Source organism: Thermobia domestica, chromosome 9 (assembly GCF_964235325.1).
Source record: "Thermobia domestica chromosome 9, izTheDome1.hap1.1, whole genome shotgun sequence".
In the NCBI taxonomy this organism is placed as follows: domain Eukaryota; kingdom Metazoa; phylum Arthropoda; class Insecta; order Zygentoma; family Lepismatidae; genus Thermobia; species Thermobia domestica.
In genome coordinates, this window is record NC_137462.1 from 107,611,585 (window position 1) to 107,635,503 (window position 23,919).

The 23,919-nt window shown below is 33.0% G+C and overlaps 1 protein-coding gene across 3 annotated transcripts in view; it reads right to left on the reverse strand.

Moving 5' to 3' along the window:
• Positions 1 to 1,222: 1,222 nt before the first annotated feature.
• smg (sterile alpha motif domain containing protein 4 smaug) overlaps positions 1,223 to 23,919 on the reverse strand; it is a 197,199-nt gene continuing 174,502 nt past the window's right edge. For all 3 annotated transcript variants that reach the window (XM_081771675.1, XM_081771677.1, XM_081771676.1), the window contains exons 9-11: positions 21,077 to 21,275; positions 12,864 to 13,149; positions 1,223 to 10,038 (exon numbers count right to left, since the gene is read on the reverse strand). In XM_081771675.1, the coding sequence (XP_081627801.1) occupies positions 9,850 to 10,038; positions 12,864 to 13,149; positions 21,077 to 21,275 (674 nt within the window). In that variant the 3' untranslated portion in view covers positions 1,223 to 9,849. The remainder of the gene's footprint in view (positions 10,039 to 12,863; positions 13,150 to 21,076; positions 21,276 to 23,919) is intronic.

Sequence of the window (23,919 nt, forward strand, 5' to 3'; positions counted from 1 at the left end):
ATCAGTAAGAAAGTATATTATTTAGTAAACACTTGCAATTCATAAAGACATATACGTATCTTTGCATATCATTATGATGATTTATATAATTTACTGGTGTATATTATATATAGATATATTTTCCTTAATAATAAGAATCACCAACTGAATGTCACTTAGAAGCTCCACTAATATTTTTAATATATATATATTTATTTATATAGTGCCCGCACATTAGAGTAATTTCAATCTATGAAATTATTTAATTACATAAAAACAAACTACGCTTCGTACGACAGAATTTGTATAAAATATTTTTATCATTAATAATTAACAAATGTTTCCTGTTCCTTCAAATATACCAATACTTTGCTTTTGTATTACTATCATTGTAGTCTATGGTGTTTCATTTCAATATAACAAAGAAGAGTGCTTTAATGAAATTCAATGATGATGTATATTGAATTACTAAGTACGGAATTAAAAGTCAGGGTTAGGATTTCTTCCCACATTTTTGGAGAAAAATCTCTTAAAACACTTTTTTTCTTTTAAAATCTTTCACTCACGCATACACACACAATATCACATACCCAGACACGAACATTAAATAAAAAAAGTAAACAGAATAGAATCGTTATTCTAGATATCTTAGCAGCACAATTAACACCTTCCCTACCAAAACACTATTTCACAAGGATTTTTCCTCGAAAGAACCTGAACAGATTTGAGTTTCTTTTGAAATTCTCAACGAATCTGAGTTTCTTCTACTTGGCAGGCAGTGATCTGTTTTTCTTTCTGCAAATCATAATTTATTTCCCTAGATGTAACGTACAGCTAACACAATATTATATATCTATTGAAGTTTTCAGCCAATTCTAGACGTCACCAAGACAAAAGAAAGAAAAAAAAACTTTTATTCTTATTACTATACACAAAGGCTGTGCGTTCTGTATTACACAGTCCTAATAAAAATCACCCCTTAGCCTTTACAAGAACAACCAGAGTAATTTTTTTCACGATAGTAAAGACGCCTGCAAGCACTCAATGAAAGGAGAACCAAGGAACAACCTACTGTACTAGATTGCACTTTTCCCATATTTTTTCAGTTTATATACTTTAAATCTTTGAAAACAAAAATATTTTAGGCAAAATAGAATATTCAGTCTGTAAAATGAATCAACACCATAATCACATCAACATATTGAAAATAAATTAACTGGCAGTGTAATCAAAATCGATACAATTCTTTTTTTTTAATACCAAAATCACTAGTCTTCCGTTTGAAAGCTGTACAGTGTATACCTGACAAAAAAAGCCATCAACCATGAAGTACATTTCTCGTAATTTACACTAAATTATCCGCTGCTTTTAATCCAAATACACAAAAAGGTTCAGCGTACCACAAAATAACTTTTCTTACAAGCACTTTTTTTTTTTAATCACACTGTATATCTAACTTTTCTTACAAGCACTTTTTTTTTAATCACACTGTATATCTAATAATAATTCATTTTGTAAATACAAACAATAATTTTACTAATTGTATCAATTTTGTTTTTTCAGTGATCAATTTCATCGGTTCTTTTTCTGCTTATTTTTTTTACGATTCCCAAACTTCGAAATACTTAACTGAACTCTGAGATGAATTTAGTATTATTTTTTGTTCTCTTATTCTACTGGAATTTTGTCCCCTCCATTCTAACAGAAATATCCACAGACTGGGTAATTTAAAAAAAAGAAAAAAAAATTGTTAGCACCACGAGACTAGATTTCAAACTTTCCAATCTCCCATTAATTGTGAAGTTTTATCTTCCTATTAAAAAGTTAACAAATTTGTCAGAAGTATCAGAAGTACATGGGAATGTGGTTGCACTTTGGACGCTAAGTATTATTTCAATCATGTATCGAATAATTTTGATGAAAATTGATAAGTGGCTTACTTCAGGGTTACAACGTTCTCAATCTCTCGGCTCTGTGGCATGGTACTTTACTGGAACGTGAAAACGAAGGTCATGTCGAGGAAATGGTGTCACAGGAATAGATAAGGTATGTTTCATCGCAATTTTGTGGCGCTTCATGACATGAGAAAATATATCTGAATGAAAGACTCTTAAGACAAGAATTTGATTTCCAGAACTCGAGCATATTGGACTTAACTGTTATTTCGTAACTTAAAAAGATACGTAATTACAACGGACGAGAGTTCATAGCCTTAGGATTTTAAGAAACTGAGATAAGACTTAGTTCCGTGTAACACCATTGCTTTAACAAATATGCTATCAACTACTAAGGCTTGAAGAACCTGAGGGATCATCGTAACGGGGACAAAAGACCGCCAATGGATCCTATGCTATGTCAATCCAATGATGTTTTTTTCTTCTAAAATCCAACTTCATACTGCCTCTGCTTATCGCCCTATCCAAATGTCATTTTGCCTAAAGATTTCGAACGAACACTACATCCTGCGCGTAATTTCTTCTGGCGACTGTCCTACCCATCTTTGATTTCTAGATTTAGTCAGCCGCACTTACAGTTCAATTAGCTTTCTTCAATATTTCAAGCTTAAATATTAATTTTCACCAAAATCACTGAACGCATGGCCAAAATAAAATAATTTCAAAATTTCAAAACGACTTTTCCAAGATTGGAAGACTGGAGGGAGAACTTAGTCATAATTATGTTCTAAGTTCTCCTTCTGAGCGTATTTCGAATCATACTACCTTAGTCTTCTACTACATACAGTAATGTTTTTTTCATCACTCCAAAAAGAAAATGTAGGTGGTCAGTTACTTTTATTGTACACTCATGTCCAAAATGATTGTTGCATATCTATAACTCTTCTTGTAAGGATAGATTTTGATAATGATTTTACACGGTACTTTTAATACTGATACTATGTGGTAAATTTCATAGGAAAATAATTATAAATACGAAAATTATAAGGAGTAAAATTAAATGTTGCTATATGGACAAGAAAATTTTATTTTAGTTTTATTGTTCTTATTTAATGCTCTTTTGACATGAAATTGTCACATACATGTCTTTGCTGATTATACACATATTAACATAAGAAATACCGGGCGAATTCGTTATCAAATTATATTTCTAGAACATATTTATAGATATGCGACAATAATTTTGGACATGAGTGTACATACTTTACAGATTAGAGGAATATTACCTAGTTACACAATAAGATGCTATCCATGTGTTTCAGAGCTTCCAAAAATATAACAACAACATTCTTTTTGTTAAAAATAATATTACAACATTTCAATAGTCGAAGTTCAACGTGATGATGTAAGAAACAAACACATTTTATAAAAGAAATAGATTTTTACCATTTTCCAAAACCAACGTTTTTATATGTGAATTGTTTATCAAGAAATGTCTGTTCCTTTACTGGAAATATGTATAACAGATGAAGACGGATTAATAGTGTTCTAAAATTTACTGTTATGTATTTAAAAGCAATATATTTAAGACAGTATTCGACTCGTTCAGAAGTGCATAAATACGCTTTCATTTTGAACCTATTATTAGTTTTTCATGGCTTTTCAAATCATGAAATATTTAACTTCACTGATAGGACAATTACATTTTTGATCATCGAACTATCCATAGTAGAACTTTCAAATGAAGTACTGACTCCCAGTTTCTTCCAGCCTTTGTACATCAATTACACAGATACAAGTTTGCCAAAGCAATTAAGAATATTAATAATAATAAAAACATGTGCATATATACCATCATTGCTGCTTACCACAGAATGATGAAATGTTGAGATAGAACTTTATGAACACACGCATTGTTTTAAAAAAGATAGATTCAAGAGATAAGTATTTCAAACTGTCAGAAATCACATTTTCTTATTAATTATTGCTTTAAAATATGCTTGAAAGAGTTTCTCAAGTCACAATTAAACTGGTGATTCTTAATGAGAAATATTCATCCATTTACTGTATCTTGACTCACCACATAACCTTCCACATTCAATTTGAACTTAAAAACTTCCGTAACGCTTTCTTTCCTTGCTCTCTCACGATTCTATAATACAATGTTCATCTCAAGTAGAAGTACATTGTTATAAACTATTAGAAACACAATGTAAATTTAATTTCTATGACTGCGCAAAATCACAAATTAATCGTGAAGTAGCAGTAATGTTATATTCTTCGTAGTATAATTTTTATAAAGTCATATTACACTACCCAAGGATTACTTCTGAGAACTTCATATCAAATAACTTTCAGTATTATGAACTTACCAGACTGTCTCTCGAATACGCAAATTATACAAAAATATAGTACGCAAACTGGTGGACAAAAAGCAAGCCCCTTGCTCAATTAAAACTCATCAAGTAGAGTTTCCTGTGGTTCATACACATGATAAAGTTTCAATTAGTGTCTGATGGATATTTTAGGCCAGTCAGCATATCCCTAGCATTACCTACATTCTCGTAACTCCGTCCCTAGATCCGTTGTATGGAAGAAATTCGAAAGATTCCAGAAGCAAATTTTCAACCTATTATGACTGACAATAGTCGTACAGCAAAATAATAATCACAATAACACATCTGTGCTCACTAGCAGTATTTAAATACAATGAGTTCAAAGAGTAAATATCAAATAGCAGTGAACAATAGTATGTCTGGTAAAGAACCACAGCTGACAGAGAAAAAATCGCAGATCTCGGTAAATGCTCTCACAAGCAGCAAGCGTTTTACTTAGGAAAAAGTCATGGAACAAAGATATCTTTTTGAAAGTTCACAATAATAGGTCTCCTGTGTCTGATATTGGTAATATTAATGGCTTTGATAAAATTATATAAAAAGGACAAAATACTATACTACGGTATAACCGAATTTGCTTATGGCCAACTTAAATGCAAAACGTCTTCTACCCTTCTTTAGTGTCGTAAAGGAAAAAAAAAAAAAAAATATTAGTCAAATAGTTTGGATTAATTTCTTACTTTTCAATTCTTGTAGTGTCCTTGCATTTTTCACCCTTCAGCACACCAATATTAATGTATTAGGCTTCAAAATGTATACTCAGATACATACAAAGCATGGTACAGAAAATTTGACTTCATGAAACTGACAGATTTTACGTACATAAAATCCAAATGGACTTATGATTTCTATTCTTAGCCGTACAGTTAATACAACCTGATAATTTCTCCATTAGTTTGAAGAGCTAACTATTCCAAGTTCTCAAAACAAAGAATTCTCTTTCTTAAGAATTACATATATTCCCTCGAAACATTTGAATGTTTTAGGTGATCATAAATCGTCTTTCCAATCTTGATAGTATGTCGAAAGGCCATCTTATATATACAGTTTTCTATACATACCTTATTACATAGATTATTCAGGAAACTATTTTTCTCTCAACCTTTAAATCTTTATTTGAGAATGCACCAGAAGTTATTTATTTTATTCTGAAGTAGATAAATGAAAGATTGAAAGAAAATTTATTCAACAAGTAACTAATTCATATTTAACATTAGAACTTGAGAAGGGCAGCTCTAAAACTATACATAATTCACGAATTTGCTACCAGTAAAAATATCGATCACTCTTTAGAAACGTCTAGGTTTTTTACTTCCTATAAACGTAGTAATAATTATATACTCGGATCACTTTTCCATAACCCTTTCTTAGTGTGAAATTTGTTAACCTTGTCGACAATTGAGGTCACATTTGGACTCAGGTAAAAGGTAATTACAAAATATTAGTGTTTTTTGCGCAAGAAATTAATGTCTCTTTTATTTAGGGAACAAAATAACGTGACATGACTTGTCTACAAAACTGTTTTCTTCTCTTCTCAACGAGTTAATTATCAGAATTGTACATTGTAGCCTTGTGGTTCGGGTTTAAGTGTTTCCTACCTCAAGAAATTATAATCCTAAGTTACAGTCGATATTCACGCCTCATCGAGAAACGGAACGTCAAAAGTTTCAGAACATGTTATAAAAAGTGAAAACCATACCTGCGACTTCACAAGGTTAAATCTATTTCCAAGTGATAAGTAACTTCATGAAAAATTATAAATATAGAGAATATCTTGATTTAACAAATTAATCAAGTTACGTTTACAGCAAAATTTGACTTCCTTCTCTTTTCGCCAAAGCAAAATAAACTTCGGTCTATCAATAAGAACACACAGAGTTTTAGATTGAGTACAGTACATGTACTGTCCTCCATCTGATCCTATTTTTTTTTTTTTTTTTTTAAATTAATTTTGTTTACAGTTCACTATTATAAAAAGCTGCCGAATTATTATCTTATAAGCACAGTAGTTCTTCAACAGCATATTTATAAACTATTGTGCTTTATTTAATTACAATCTGTCTACCCATCAATTACTTTTAGCCCTATCTAAAGATAGAAGGTTGAAAATCATACTGAGAAAAAACCTGATTTCACAAAGCGAGCAAGTCAATTGTATTTACTGTTGAACGACTTGGACTGAATTCGACTAACTTTCATTGGAATGAAAGAGATTAAATGTAAAGTATCACTTTACATATGATAGCAAAAATTTAAAAGGTATTCCTTAAAGAATATATACTCATACTCAACAATAATTACTAAGTCAGATACATTTTTTTAAACAATATTCTTGCAAATGAGATTTATTTATTATCCCGATTTGAAGTACGTTTTTTTAGAACTATAAGACCTTAACAGAATTTGCTCAAAGGTAATAATCGAAACGCGCTGAAGCAATGTGTACTCGTGTTATATATATATATATATATATATATATATATATATATATATATATAAAGGTTTAACAAATCAGACTGAGGTAGGTACTGTTCGTTCGCATTGTCAGAAAATAAACTATCTGTATATTGGGATCAAAATCAAAAACCCATACAATAGTTTGGCGAATCATAATAAAGAAAAAAGAACGAACTACATATGTTTCTCCAGTCGATTTAGTACATGAGTAATAAATTAATAGTTTTTAAATTGGCAATTTTAAGGAAAGCGAAGGCAAGAGAAATTTTCTTAGGTCCAGTTTTACGTTCTTATTGTAAATAGTGTAGTTACTGATAATCGCATTATATATGGAAGACAGGTTTATAGTACTATTTTAAAAGTAACTTCATTCAAATTACTTCCATTTTCACGGAAATGGTGCTAAGACAGTTACCATTAAAAAAATTGTACACAGTACTGGATTTGATTTTGTAGCAGTCTTACAGAACTAACATTTTTATGCACAATAAATTGAACAAATAGATCATAAGCCATCTTTCTTGTGTTGGGTATGAACAAGTTCCGAGATTGAATGAAATGGAACTTGGATACGTACATATCTTTAAAAATCAAAACTGTTAGCCTCTTAGCAAGAACTAAACATGACTGATACAATGAAAGTGAGCATGTATAAACTTCTACAAAAGAAATTAATATTTTACATATAAAGTGTACCTACAGTATGTTATTTTCTTGTGTTGCAGACTTACAAGAACATATTAGAACATTTTATTAACAAGATAATTCGTAATTTTTCAGTCACAATATTACTAGACATTTTAAGAACACAAAAGATAGCCAACTTTAGACTTTCTTTTTTATGTTGGATGTTTTGTACTATTGATGCTTGAAAATCAAATAATTCAATTACTACTAGTAAGCAATATAAACTTTTTTTTTTTTTTTTTTTTTTTTTTTTTTTTTTTTTTTTTTTTTTGGACTTCGTATTATTGAAAGGAACTAAACATTCGATAAAACATTAACAGTTTCACAGGCCTTCCTCCACATTTAATATTACGGTACACGGCGGTTTTCTCCAAGTGCTTAAATAAAGTAGTTCAAAGTTTCAATATAAATTGCAACAAAAGAAATAAGAAATTTACAGAAATTTGTTCGACAAACGAAACCAGTTCTGCTGTTATAAAAAGTTATCTCCTTTAATGTATTTGTCTCAAACTCATTCTTGAAGATGAAACTTGCAATACTTCACTCTACTGTAAATTTAATAATATGCAGAAAATAATGCACCCGCATTAATACATATATACTTATATAAAGCTGGTATTTAATTAAAAATCACTATAGGTTCACTTAAAATAATTATAGTACTCTCTAAGTGATGAGTAATGTAAATGGAACAGATTACGTCGTTCGTTTATTACAATTGCCAGGTCTCTTTTGAAAGAACCAACAGAAAAAAAGAAAGAAAAGAAAAAAGAAAAGACAAACTTATTATGACAAACAAAATGAAATACAATCCAGTAATCGTAAAACACTTAACATCTCCTAATTGAAATAGATATAATGCTAAAATTCACACTGATGAAAATGAAATATATATATTTTTAATATATATAATATATATATATATATTTGTTTTACTCTTCCAACATGCAATTTTTATATAGACTAAGATAAATTCAATACACAGTTAACTTTTAATTGAATACATTAATTAAATGCTTCCTGCTACCCCATATTGAGCAGAATCATTCTTAAAAAAAAAAAAAATACAGAAAGAAGAAGCAAATCCCTTAATACTTCGAAATAAAAAAGATAATAAAAAATCTAACGATATTTTTTGCGTGAATCCTGCACTTCTTAAAAAAAAAAAGTCTGGAAAAATAATTAACATACTTAGTAATAATTCATTAAATCAACATGTAATTATTTCAATAGACATTCATCTTATTATGTACAAAAAAAAGCTTTAGTGGACGAAGCTTAATTTCAAGTGACAGAATATGTTTTGTATTGTAGTATACGTACATGAAAAGATATAAAAAGAAAATAAATGCTGTTAAGACAATACAGAAAAGACAGTTGGATTATAAATGTAAGTTTGAAGAAAAAATACAGAAGAAAAAATTCATTGTTAGTTGCTAAGCTACAACCAGTCCGAGTTATTACGTAGACCACCTTGTGAAACTTAAAAAAAAGTACAATATATGCATAATGAACAACCCTCAGGATACAAAATGTGATTTTCTCTGGGGAGAAAAAGAAAGTAATGCATATATATGTATGTGTGTGTATAAAACTTAATATCAATTAATAAAAAAGAAATACAGTGAACAAAAAGCTCTTCTGTGATCACACTTCCCATGTTTAACAAACCATCTGAGCGTAATTATTGACTTAATGACTAGTTAAATAAAATCAAGTTCTTGAATTCTTACCTTTACTTTAAATTCTTCACTCTTAACTTATACAGTCTAATTACTAAATCATATTTTAAGAAAACGAAATCCCCGTAATATTGGAATTATAATAGTTCACTCACGTCAAAATGAAACGAAGCTGCCGTGATCTACCATTACAAAAAAAGGTCGGAACTTGAGATCAAAGCTTCGTGGGATCAGATTCATTATAGAAACTAATATCGAAATTACCACCTTCTGCGGGAAAAATTAACATGCTTTTTTCCTTGCCTGCTCACTTGAAAACGCTTCATCCATTTGTACTTGAACATATATAACTCATTATTTTACAGTGTAAATCATATATAATATATGTATTTGTATATAATATTTATATAATGATACTTTTCTTCTAAATTACACATCAGCAGTTTCTTTTGCTATACTCTTTAACATACCAGAACTTCAGTCTTTTTAACAGCATCACATTGAAACAATATTATTATCACAATGTTACTATATTTTTCAAGATTAATAAATCCTGAAAGCGCATTTGGCAATGGTCACTACCAACAGCCATTAAAGACAAAATTACATTTTTTCTTTCTTTTTTAAATCACAACAGTACCTATTGTCTTTGTCAGTCGTGACAACTTTCCTATGGAATGAGTTTTTGAAGTTTATTTTTTTTTTTAATTATTTATATAATCTTTCTTATGTTTGCTATAAAAAAAAGTCTTCCTAGATCTCCCCGAAGCCTCCCAACGCATGCTCAGTCATACTCAGACACAAAGATTCCAGTCTTGAATTAATCTCAGGATCTAAAGAGCCTCCTTCCAACGACGAGCGACCAAAGCTCAGTCCACAGAACTGATTCGGTTTAGGAGGAGCCGATTTGGTTCGCTGAAGAGTTATGTGAGGACTCAAAGGCTAAAAGAAAAAATGTACACAAATTAGTCCCGATCGAAGTTTTTAAAATTTCAGAACACTATATAAATGTGAAAAATTTAAAACACAGAAACGCTGTGCGCACTCACGTCATTGGCCATATGAAATGGTTGTCTGCGATGGTTATCGTCGTCTTCTTAGTGAGCTTTCATTTTAAATTTTCAAGTTTTTCGTAGCACCTACTTTTCCTGATGACGTGAAGCACGTATCTAGTGCAAATTAAAAATCTGAAAATACGTTCCCGTCGAACTGAAATTATTCAAGGACAGTAATGTTCAAGCTGAAGCATGGTTTACGGAGGCTAAAACATTTTTCTGACACCAGATGGCATGGTAAAAGAAATATGAATCAATTTCTAGGACCTGGTCATTATGTGACTGAAATTGACATTTATTTTAAGAAGCAAAGCCACACATAGTAAAATGAACCTAGTAACTGAATAAACTGATAAATATTTTTCAACCACATTTCCAATCGGAAGATTCACTTCAGTGTAGAAACAAGTATTATTTATTTATTTATTTATTTATTTATTTATTTATTTACTTATTTACGAACACAATTCCAGATATAGCTGAACGGCAGTTTACACTGGAACATTAACAAATCTAAGAGACGAAACATAATATAATAATAATAATCATAATAATAAATCATAATAATAATAAGAAGAAGAAGATAGCAATAATAGGAACAACAACAAAATAAGCGATAACAAGAAGGTTGACAATAGCTGACCAAAGTTTATTCACGAAAATGACGTCGTAGTGCAGTTATATTGTTGAACGGGATGTCTACTGAAGTCGTAGTAAAACGGGATGTCTACTGAAGTCGACTTGGCTATTTCCAGTGCCTTGCTAGAAAATTTCCAGTATGCTACGGTGAACTGAAAAAAAAAGGGGGGGGAGTTGAGGGGCACATACGACTGTATCTGTGATATTTAACAAGTTGTAAAATATATTACAAAAGGAGTCTTTAATATTTTAACAGAAAGAATGACCAGAAACTAGTAAGTTAAAATGGAAGGTGTTGGAAGTTAAACTTGAGTAAATTAATTGAGATGCTAGTAATATACAGGAAGTACAGAATTGCAATATAACCACGATATTTCCAATGAACTACTACTACTTCAAATGAACTAAAGAGTACTTTTGTTTACTCGTTATTGACTTCACTATTGTTCTTCTAAACTAACTTACAATTCTCAGAAATGGACACAGTCTCACCTCATACACGTATTATTAAGTACTCTGCCTTTCAGCAGGTCCCGGGACTATAGTTTTTATGCATTTATTTTTATTTGGGCCTGGAAATGTTTCTTCCACGTTTTTCGATCCTCAGCTTCCTCTTTTAACTCCAAATATTTTATTCTGTTTCTCAGGATGCTGGATAGAAGTGTCCTCTTCTCTCCTATCTGTTTTAAAACATCTTCGTTTGTTGCTCTGTGTCCATTTATCTTCTCCATCTTCCTCCAACACCACATTTCGAAGCTCTCTAAATATTTCTTCTCTAACTTCCGTAATGTCCAAGTCTCTGAATCATACGGTCCAATGCTCCACCTACAAAGCACTTGACCAACTTCTTCCTAAGTCCAATATTGAGCCTGCTAGTTAAGAGTGATCTTTTCTTGTTGAATGCTTCTTTGGATATGGTAATTTTTGAGCTGATCTCTTTGGTGCAGTAAGAGTCTCTTGTCGCTAACAAAATACTTCCCAGATACTTGAAATTCTCGATCTCTTCAAGTTCTCTTTATTCTACTCTGACCCGTAAGGGCGTGTTTCCTCGGAATATTCTCATGACTTTCGACTTTTTGATGTTGATTTCCATTCCATATAGTTTACTGGTGTCAACTATTTTATCATCATCTCCTGTAGTCCTTCTTCGGTTTCAGATATAATAACCATATCATCTGAATACCTGATCTTGTTAGTGATCTGCCCTCCAATCTTGAAATAACCAATTCCGATTAATGCTTCCTTCACTAAACTCATACACGTACTTTACAACTTCTCTACATCCCCCGAAAGATAATACAAGTCACTCTAATCTTTATGTTAATTCACTGTTCTACAGTTTTCTTTCAAAGGCTAACTTTTCACTATCATAACTTCTAAACATATGATTAACATTGAAACATTTTCCGCCTACATCCTGCATCTAACAGCAGAAAGAAAGAAAGAAGAGAGTTTTCTGAAAGTCCTTTCTCCCAGAATACGTCGTAAATGCGTTTTTTGGGGCCGGGTTGGCCTCTACTCACCTTTTAAGTCAACCCTTTCCTCACCTTGTTCACCGTGTTACATATATTTAGATTTTCATTACATCTGATACAGGAAGGAAAAGAAAAAAAAACTAAGCGGAAGACCAATAAATTACAAATATCAAACAATAACATGTTTAATGTCCATGCTTACACATTTAGATGTGCTACAATAATCAAACAGGACTGATTTATGCCGAAATTAATTAAGCCCCTATAATACGCACACTATTCATTTTCTTTCTCGAACTAGCTAGTTTCTCAACGGTTGGCCAGTTAGCCCTATCACCACCTACACCCAGATAATGGAACTGCCATCTTGAAGGCTCTGAAAGGGAATTTTTAATTTCTCCAATACTACACAGTAATTTCCAGTAGATTTCCATTATTTCAATACCAGTAGACACCCTGTACAAAACAGTGGAATACTCTGCATGAAATGTATTTACTGACGTTCTTCTTGACGTATTTGCCATTACCACGGATTTTAGCAAACAAATATTGATGAAACTGCATTCATATAAAGACTGTAATAATATAAGAAATTTACCTCGACCAATGAATCTTGTAAGCTCGGTCTCTTTGCAAGGAATGACGAAGCAGTCAAGTTTTGACTTCCATTCCCTACAGTCGTCACTGAGATACTGTTTCGTTGCATTGGTGTCAATGAACCCAAAGCCACATTGGACAGAGGAAACGTCTGCAATGAATTTGAATTCTTGGTCCGTTGCGAATAGCCATTCTGTGGGAAGCGCTGTCGAGCTCGAACACTACCCGCTGAGGAACCCAGAATTCCTGCTTGTTCACCGTGATAACCATTAAACTGATAACTCCACCTAGAAATAAGGATAAAGCTCATCATTTTCTGAGCCACTAATACAGTAAATGGCATGTGATATCTACAACTTCGTCCAAGCTTAAATTCATCATACTTTTCTGAAATCACGGAAATACGTTATTATTACCCTCCACTAGTCACTTGTGCAATTCAAGTGTTTTTTTCGGAACAAACTAGTAAATTTCAATACGATTTACCTTAATGTGTTTCGTGCCCGTTATGTATTTGCAGTGTTTTAAAACTCGCTAATACTAGTGAATTTTTCCTTATATTACTGAATTAAATGGTCCTTTGCGAGATCTCCTTTACTTTGTCGTAAAACAAGAATTGTATTTAAAGAGAAAATTGCAGTAACACAAGTTAATTATATATATATATATATATATATATATATATATAAAGAAGTAAACCCTTCTGTTACTTCAAGAAAAGGATTGGATAGAGAACTGATTTACAAACTGTTTTTCAACTGTCAGTACCAAGCTTTTGGCTAATTCAGAATTCTTTGTTATCTATGTAAATAACACAAGTGCTACAAGACAATTTAAGTAAGCACCAAAAATAAACTTCGCCGCTGGTGTTTCGGTCTGAAAACTTACATTTTGCAGGTTTGCAGATATCAGAAGGTTCAGACTTAAATTAAAGTCATATGTGATTTTCTTTGATTATTGGTTAGTAATACAAATTAATATTGTATTTTAATACTTTACATGCATTAATAAGATTTGAGAGTAAGCTCTTCACAACGTCATGCATCCAAAAGATCAGAAATGCATCCACGTTTCATTAAACGTTATCTTCAATGTCTCAATCTTAAAGTCTATGTTACTACATACGTATATTTTTCTACATTAAATTACCACACACACACACACATTATATATATATAAGGGTGGTCCTTAATTTTTGATTTCTGAATTTCTTTGGACGAACCCCCTAAAACGGTTTCATATGGGACCAAATTAAGCCAGGAGAAAAATTAGCTCCATTGAATACTAAATGGTGCCTCAAGAGACCTGAAGTTTTGAAGTCGGTTACAATACATTGCATATGGAAAAAATCTGAAATAAACTTTTGTAAATTAGAAACGGCTTAAGGGAATGCGAAGATATCCTGGATAATGGAACTAGAGGAAGAAACACACCTAATGCTGTATCTTGAATTCAGGCCATCTTGAATTCAGGTCAAAATTTTCAAATGGGAAGAGGGTTATGTGACGTATCGTTTTGAGGCAGCGTTTCACCAGAAGTACATATCTGGCACTATTTTAAAGATAGCTTTAGTCGTCTAAGAATTATTATCTGTGAAAAGTTCTCTTTTTAACATAATTTATACACGACTAAAAGTAAAGATATGAATTTGGCGCGAAAAGAACTAAAGGGATATGCACGGTTTCAAAAGAAAGAGGAACGCAAAAGAAAAATGACTTTCTGAAAATTATTTGTTAGAATTCTATACACCAAAAGACATGGAGGTAAGCATTTCAAAAAATGAAGAGGAAAACCCAGTTGAGTATGTTAGAGAAAATGTAAATATGGATGCGTGTGTGCATCCGGACCCTGCAAGAGATGTAAAAGGGGAAAAACTAATTTTATTAGGCGTACTCCAAGACAGGTTGCTGCTCTTGATCTATACAAGGTCACTGATAGAGAAACAATACATATTCTGACAGCGACGGCAGAAGTATTAGGCCATAATGTAGAGGAACTAGTAATAAATAGGTCTTCCATTCACCGATGCTGAGAGAAAATCCGTATCGGAGTTGCACAGGACCACCAAAATAATTTCGGAGTGCATCAAGTGCGTTAGTTGTGCAATGGGACGGAAACATACTGCCGAATTTGACTGGCAGAAAGACAACAGTTTATAAATAATTATTACAGGAGATGGTCATCAGAGGCTAATTGGTGTTCTCAGTTTATTATTATCAAGAGAACATCATTGCTTCTACTACAGTTCATTAGTTTAAACAATAGAATTTGGTAAAGTTCGTGCACTCAGTTTGTTGTGACACTACTCCCTGCAATATGTGTCATGTCAACGGTGCCTGCATTCTGCTAGAGCAGAGCAGAAGCTCCAAAACAATCTTCTATATCTTCCTTGAAGACACTAGATTTATGGATTGGGTTTAAAATATGTATTTGACAAGTGGTGTGTTTCGTTTGCATCTGGACTGGATATTCCCCTATTTAAGTGTTTTCAGAACAAGTGGTCTAAAATAGATTATACCAACTTTATTCCAGGAATTGATGATGATGACGTAAGGAACAATATTTCCGATGTAAGAAATGAATTGTTAAATTTTGCTATCAAACTGGTAGAAGTAGGACACTGCATAGAAACTTACAGTGAAATTTTAGAACTGACCATCATATTCTTGGGTGGTATACCTCCTCGAGGTGTTTTCTTTTGTGCTCCTGGAGCAATTCACCATCCAAGGTGGATGCGAAAAGCTATCTACTATTTAAAAGTACTTCTCTTTTGCCAACAATTTCGTTTAATGAAGCAAACAGAAACGGGTCTTCGGAGAGTATGCATTTTTTTGATACGACTATATGTGCAAGCTTGATTTAAATGTGATCAAGCATCCCATTCACCATTACAAGATCTGCAATTTTTGAAAGGTTTGTACAGTTATAGACAAATAGATACTGAATTGTCTGAAGTGGCCCTTTCTGAACTTTTTCGGCATCTCTGGTACTTGACGAGGGTTGCCACTGACCTGGAAATGTCAGGGAATTTAACTTTTGTCAGGGAAAACCTGAAAATGTCAGTGAAAATCAGAAAAAAAAAAAAAAACTTGAAATGTCAGGGAAAAATCAGAAAAATCTTGAAATAGCCAGCACAAAAAAGTGGAAATTACATTAAATTTTAATACTTTTGCAATAATAGTTGAATTGAAAGCAAATTTCCAGTGATGATTGATTTAAATACAAAGTCTTTAGGTCTCACAATCAGTATAAGCTGAGGAAATTTGCTTATCATATTGCCTTATAATTTGCCACACTTGATTCAATATTAAAGAAGGAAGTTTTGAAATGGCTTATTAATTCACGATTATAAATACTAGCAGCTTAGTTGTTTTCAACATTAGTCTTCGTAGACTTTCAGTAAAGATACACACATTCGCTGGTGAACACACATAAAAGCGTGGAATCTGTCAATATAAACAAATGTGAGGTATCTTTAAGGAAAATATTTCTTAATGTGTTCATAAAAGGCTAGGAGAAGGAATTACAACCAGTTTTTCAACAAAGGGAAAGGGGTTATGCAAACTAACGGCTTGACTGTTCAAAGGTGTTAAATCCTTTTAGAGTGTCATAATGGAAAGAGAGGACTAGGTAGTTGCAGTTATTCTTAAATGTACTAATAAAACTACTAAAATTTTAATTATTTTAAGATTACTTAAAGTTATTTTCTTTTACTTTTTAGGTCAAATGTTAATTGGTTCTAGGTAAAGCAAAAATGTCAAGAAAGAATTTTTAACTGACTGGACTGATGTAAATATTCATCCTGATTGGGCCTTTTGGCTACGAAGTGTTGATAAAAATCCTTATAAGGCCTATTGTGTATTATGCAATAAGACCTTTGAGCTCAGTAATATGGGCCAGCAAGCAGTGGTAAGTCATTCTAAAAGTTCCACTCATATTATATATATATATATATATATATATATATATATATATATATATATATATATATATATATATATATATATATATATATATATATATATATATATATATATATATATATATATATATATATAAAAGAGGTGTGAAAAATCAATTACTTTTAACACAATTCCTGCCAAAGACAGAATCTAGTGAAGGTTCAGCATATTCTAAAGACAAGGTTTCAAGCGAGACGAGCAATGAGGCAAACAGTGCAAGTTCAAGTAAAACAAACAGTAAGGCAAACAGTGCAAGTTCAAGTGAGAAAACGCATTGTGCTTCAGATAACGGTAGTGACTTAAGTGATTATGTGGTTCGAGTTAATGTTACCAAAGCAGAAGTGATTTGGGGTATGAAAGTTGTAAGTGGACATTTCTCATTCAATTCATGTAGTGGACTGGACTTAATTTTCAAAGCTATGTTTTCTGATAGTAATATTGCTAATCAATTTTCATTGGGAAAAACCAAAGCATCATATATTATTGTGTATGGTTTAGCACCTTACATGAAAACCAAAATGCTGGATATGTTGAAGACAGTGCCAAATTTTGTTGTTTTGATGAAGCTTTAAATAACATTACTTAACAGAAGCAAATGGATTTAATAGTCAGGTTTTGGGACGAAAATACGAATCAGGTATCAACCAGATACCTTACTTCTGTATTTCTTGGTCATTCCACAGCGGAGGATTTACTAATGAAATTTAAGGAGGGTTTGTGTGGATTGCCCTTATCAAAAATCATTCAGATTTCAATGGACGGTCCAAATGTGAATTGGAAATTTTTACAGGATCTGATTCATGAAACAAAGGCAGATGAATAGTGCCTTGAACCATTGAACTTAGTATCTTGCAGACTTCATGTTGTTCATGGAGCATTTCTGACTAGTCACCAACAGACTCAGTGGAATTTAAATGGACTTTTGAAGGGTTTGTACAAATTGTTTAAAGACAGTCCTGCACGTCGATTTTGTGTCATGTACTGATAACCAAAGGTTTCTAAGAAATTCTATCAGAATAAATGGGTTGAAAATTCTACAGTTGCAAAACAAGCAATAGACATATTTCCTGATGTTCAGAAATACATGCAGGAGTACAAGAAGTATCTTCCCAAACACCTTGAAACTGGAACTGTTCAAGAAGCAATCGACGATCCCTTAACTCTAGCAAAACTAGCATTTTTTTGTTCCTCTTGCATAAGATGTAGAACCATTTTTGAAAAGATTTCAGTCAGATGAACCTTTAGCACCATTTTTAGGATCCGAGTTGGAAGAATTACTTCGAAAAATCATGAACAGATTTGTTAAGGATATATTACAGAAAGCAGACTCTGCATTGAAGTTGCTTAGAGTGAACGTGAATGATGTGGATCAGTTGGTTAGTTGTTCCAAGATTGATATTGGTTTGGCTTCAAAGAAATTTTTGGATCAAAGTAAAGTTAGTGAGCGCTGTAAATTGGAGTTTTTGTTGGACTGCAGAAAATTTCTATCAGGCACAACTTCAAAGCTTATTGAAAAATGTCCATTGAAATACAAAATTGTGAGACACCTTGCATGTGTTATTCCAAAGCAAATTTGTTCTAATCAGATTGTCAGCGAAGCTATGATGTATCATGTTCTTGAGGAACTGCATAACAAGAAAGCCGAAAAAGTGAAAAATAAATTTTTAAAGTTACGTATCTCAGCAAGAAAAGAATGGAAGAAGGAGTGAGTCATTTAACGTATGTACAGATAGGTTAGATGCCTTCTACTGCAATCTTCATAATAATAGTGAATTTGGTGTTTTGTGGGACATAATTAAAATGTTACTTATTCTTTCTCATGGAAATGCTTCCGTCGAGAAAGTTTTTTCTGTTAATAACGACATGCTGGTAGAAAATTTGCATGAAGAGTCCTTGGTGGATTTGCGGATAGTTTATGATGCCATACAATGTGCTGGAGGACCATTTGGGATCGATATATAGACTCAAAATAACAATGACTATCTTCAAGGAAAGACAATAGTTAAATTCATCTACGTCACGTAACAAACGATGCAACAGAAAGGTGAGTGAAACTAACAGAAGATTACAGCAATGTTCTTACGAAAAATGAGGAGCATAAACAGTTTCTTTTGCAGATAGTGAAGGCCCATAGAAAATCTTTTCCTAGATGTGACAAAAGTGAACTGTGTAGCAAATAAGATTGAAAACTTACTGAAAACTTACCATAAAGCTACTACATAAATAAGGGATATTTCGATTTCTTCCAAGTTTTATATTTTTCTTTTTCTTCATAATGGTCTATGAATTATCTTAATGGAAAACCTTATTTCTAGTTCATGGGGAAACAAAGATTTGATTTTCTCTAGCAGTTTGTTTCCAATTTATGTAAAATACTTCCAAAATTCTTACAAATCTGTGGTCCATAACTACAATAAAATAACATTATATTGAAGAATTTGGTTTTTCACACGTAATAACTTACACGATTATTGGTAGCGTAAAAATAATGCCAGATTTGTGCTTCTGGGAAAACGCTACTTCAAAACGGTATGTCGCATGACCCTCTTCCTATTTGAAAATTTTGACCTGACTTCAAGATGGCCGCCATGATAATGCTATAGAAGATTAGGTTGGTCTCTTCTTCTAATTCTATTACCCAGGGTATCTTCCCATTCCTTTAAGCCGTTTCTAAATTACAAGGATTTATTCCAGATTTTCCCCATATACTATATATTGTAAACGAATTCAAAACTTTAGGTCGCTTGAGGCACCATTTAAAATTATTCATTCCATCTATTTTTCTCTTGGCTTAATTTGGTAATATATGGAACCATTTTAGAGGGTTCGTCCAAGGAAATTCCTAAATTTATTTTTACCCCATATAAATAAGGACCACCCTCCCTGTTTCAAAAAGAATATACGTACTTCGATTGCATATATTTATTAAACTTTAAGACATACGAATATGAAATTTTACACACACATTTACGAATCTCTCAAGTTCAAATTACAGATGTTCAATATGTCCTCCATCAGCGACACGAACAATATCACATCGAAACTCAAATTCCTCCCATACTCGGGCAAGCATGTCCTGCGTCGCTGATGTTATGGCAGTACGGATCCGGTTCTTCAACTCTTCCAGCTTCTGTGGGAGTAGTGGTACATAAACGTTATCTTTAACGAAACCCTACAGGAAGAAGTCACCGGGTGGCAAATCCGGTGACCGTGGAGGCCAGCTGAGACATGCTAAGTCGCCAGCTCCTTGACGACCAATCCACCGTTCGGTAGAGTTACATTCAGATATTCACGCACTTGGCGACTCCAGTGAGGGGGTGCCCTGTCTTGTTGAAAAATGAAGTTGTCTTCGTGCAGCCTCGGAAACAACCAGTTTTGTAACATAGCGAGATACTGCTGACTGTTAACCGTGTTTCCATTAAAGAAGAATGGGCCGTAAACAGATAATCGGGATATCGCACAAAACACATTGACTTTGGGCGAATCTCGTACATGTTCAATGACTGTATGTGGGTTCTGTAGGCCCCAAATTCGAATATTTTGTTTACCTGACCACTAACACGGAAAGTTGCTTCATCACTGAACACGATGCGTTGTGCAAAAGTGTTGTCATTGTCAATAGCATCCAGAATTTCGTTACAAAATGCTACACATTTGCGTTTTTCGTCAGGACGCAGAGCTTGTAACAGCTGTAACTTGTACGGCTTCATAACCAACCGATGTCTCAAAACACGCCAAATTGTTGTTGTCGGCACTTCTAACTCCTGACTGGCACGAAGAGTTGATTTTGGAAGACTACATGGAAAGTAGTTTGAATTCGTGCAACATTTTCTTCAGGAACACGAGGGCGGCCAGAACTCTTTCCTTTACATACACATCCTGTATCTACAAACTGTCGATACCATCTGCGAATGTTCCACCCATTCGGAGGATCAATTTCGTACCTCAATCTGAAAGGTCTTTGCACTGTAATCACGGAATTGCACCTCACAAACTCGAGAACACAAAATGATTTCTGCTGTGGAGCAGCCATTTTAAACATATGACTGTTACCAAGCAAAAAGAAGAAGACAACTGACATCTAGCGGCTATTAATATAAAGTAGACTATGTATTCGTTTCTCCAATAGCCGAGCTGAGGCGCAGCGATCGATAGTTTGGACAAAATAATTTCTCGTAATACGTATATTCTTTTTGATATATTATATATATATATATATATATATATATATAATTATATAAAAACTACTTACTTCCTGCTGTGCCTCTGCTCACTACTTCGACGCGACGGAAGAGGATGCCAAGCTTCCTGAATCTGTTGTTTCCATGAGAACAAACGTTTCTTTTGTTGGGCAGTGAAAGCATCATGCTGAAGGCATCGGTCCAGTAGAGACACAAATAAGTAAACGCTGTCCTCTTCTGCTCGACTTGTAACAAGGAGTTGCGTACAAACTGTAATGAAAGCATATTAAATTCCTATACTATAAATTTCTATTTTACAATGGAAGAATCACAAATAGTTTACCTAAAGTTCAGTAGATGTTAATATTTGCCTAGCTTTCAATCTTCATTGAGAATGATCTAAGTCGAGGGAAGAATTAAGTTTCCAAGATCGGTAAAAATTAATAAATATGGCGGCAATTAATGAGAAACAAGCAAAAAGACTAATACTCACTGCAAAAAACAGCAGTTTTCTTCTACATGTAAGAAAGTGCTTTTGGAAGAACCTTTTTCCATCATCAGCTTACTTAAAATTCAAAAACGATTTAAAACATTGAGATTATAGAAGGGTCAAAAAAATTTTAAAAAGATTAAGAAATGTAAAACACAAATCATCTGTCAAAAGTTAAACAATGGGAATAGGCATTCACTGTCATTGTACACTGCTGTTCACTACTTTATTTTCTTACATTCCAGATGGCGAAAGCATGTAGTGAAAAGATTACTTCAAATCATATTTATTTCTCGCCTATCCAAATTAAGTATAGGTTTCTCTTTATGGATGTAATATGATTCTTTGATTTTCCGTTCAGTTGCTGTTTTTCCTTCCTCAAATTAAACATGACTGCGATGTTATGGTTATAATCTCTAAGTTGCGTTGCTAGACCAGAACAGGCCTCCCAGCAGGACATTGAAAAAAATACAGGACAATTTGGTTTATAAAATAGGACAGTTTGATTTATACAATAGAACATTATGCTTTGAAGCACAGAAAAAAAAAATGTATTGTGAGAAAAGGCCACCCTTCACTCCAATGGGCAACTGGAAACAACATTTAGATTAATACAGAATAAGAGTATATATAACACTTTACTTTTTAAACTTAGTAGACCTGCTACTGTTTATAAAAAAAAACCTTGATATACTAAATAACTGGTTCATATTAGATTTCCTATCTAAATAACTTTAACAAAAAAAAAAAAAAAAAAAAAAAAATCACTAAACAAAGCAATGTATATTATAAAAAAATAATATCTGTGTAATGAAATATTTGAATCTAATTAAACATTGAATTATTTGATCAACGAATTTTCCTCTAAAATAAATAATATAACAGCATTTCATTCTTCATAGCCCTGTAGTCACCTATTATATACACACACATTTCTAACAACTGTTATACAACAGAAATTTCAGGACATTTCCACTTCATAAATAATTTCCAGGATTTTCACCATTTTTCTGCATTCAATGACTTTTTCAGGACGTTTTCACGAAACACTTTTATTTCCAGGTTTTCCAGGACGCGTGTGAACCTTGCATATTGTGTACAGCAATGCTGGAAGACGTTGGGATATGTTGGAGAATGCAAACACATTACAATGCCGAACCAATACTGCTGCACACACACTGCTGAAAGAAAATGCTAACACAGCTTGCGTTATAAGAGACTAGAGCATGGTAAGGTTCCTCAGATAAGCTTCATTGAGGAAGAATAAGCACATAGAAAACACAGAAGAAAATGGACATAGGAGGATAGTAAAGAGCAAATTAGATAAAAAAAAAAAAAAAAAAAAAAAAAAGTGAGGATTAGTGACTTGTCCCTTAAAAAAATGCTATGACTTATTTAGCATATTGCTAATATGTAGCAGCTTAAATCATCACTGGAACTGTCTTTGTCTTGTATTTTTAATAATGCAATCACTAAAAAATATAGGAAATATAGGTCAAGATTAAAATATAGGACAAATATACATAAATTTCCAAAATATAGGAAAAAAATAGGAAAATAGACAACTAGGAGCCCTGCTGTTGGGAACATGTTCAATTATTCTAGTGCAAATATTCCTTTTTGTTTGACCTATATACGAGGGCTATCCAGAAAGTAGATTACGTTTTCGTCTGTGTCCGCTAGGGGCGGGGCTAGCGCGGCCATCTTGGGGTCAGAGCGTTGCGCAGCTCAGTCGGCATCTAGCCGTGCTAGTGAGAGGTTCGTGCTGTGCTCCGTTAAGATACTGTGACGGTTTGAAATGTCTGCGTTAATTGAAAATCCCGCGAGCTGCGAGGTGCGTGCAGTAATAAGGTTTCTGACAGCAAAAAACTGTAAACCGATAGAAATCTATCGGCAGCTGTGTGAAGTGTATGGGGACAACATTATCACTGAAGGTGGAGTGCGACAGTGGATCATAAGATTTAAAAATGGCCGAACCAATGTTCACGACGAAGATCGAAGTGGGAGACCCAGCAAAGTAACTGCCGAACTTGTCGAAAAAGTCGATGTTAAAGTCCGTGAAAATCGAAAGTTCACAATAACGGAACTTTCTTTGAGTTTTCCACAAATTTCGCGAAGTTTGTTGCACGAAATCATCAGCGAAAAGCTTGGTTACCACAAGTTTTGTGCAAGATGGATTCCAAAAATCTTGACAGAGGACCACAAAAATCAGCGAATGGCTGCAGCGTTGCACTTTTTGGACGCCTACAATAAGGATGGTGACTCTTTACTCGATCGCATCGTTACTGGTGACGAAACATGGGTGAAACACGTGAACTGTGAAACGAAATTGCAATCAATGCAGTGGGGGCACACAGGTTCTCCCCAAAAACCCAAGAAATGCATGCAAACAATGTCGGCAAGGAAGATGATGGCGACTGTTTT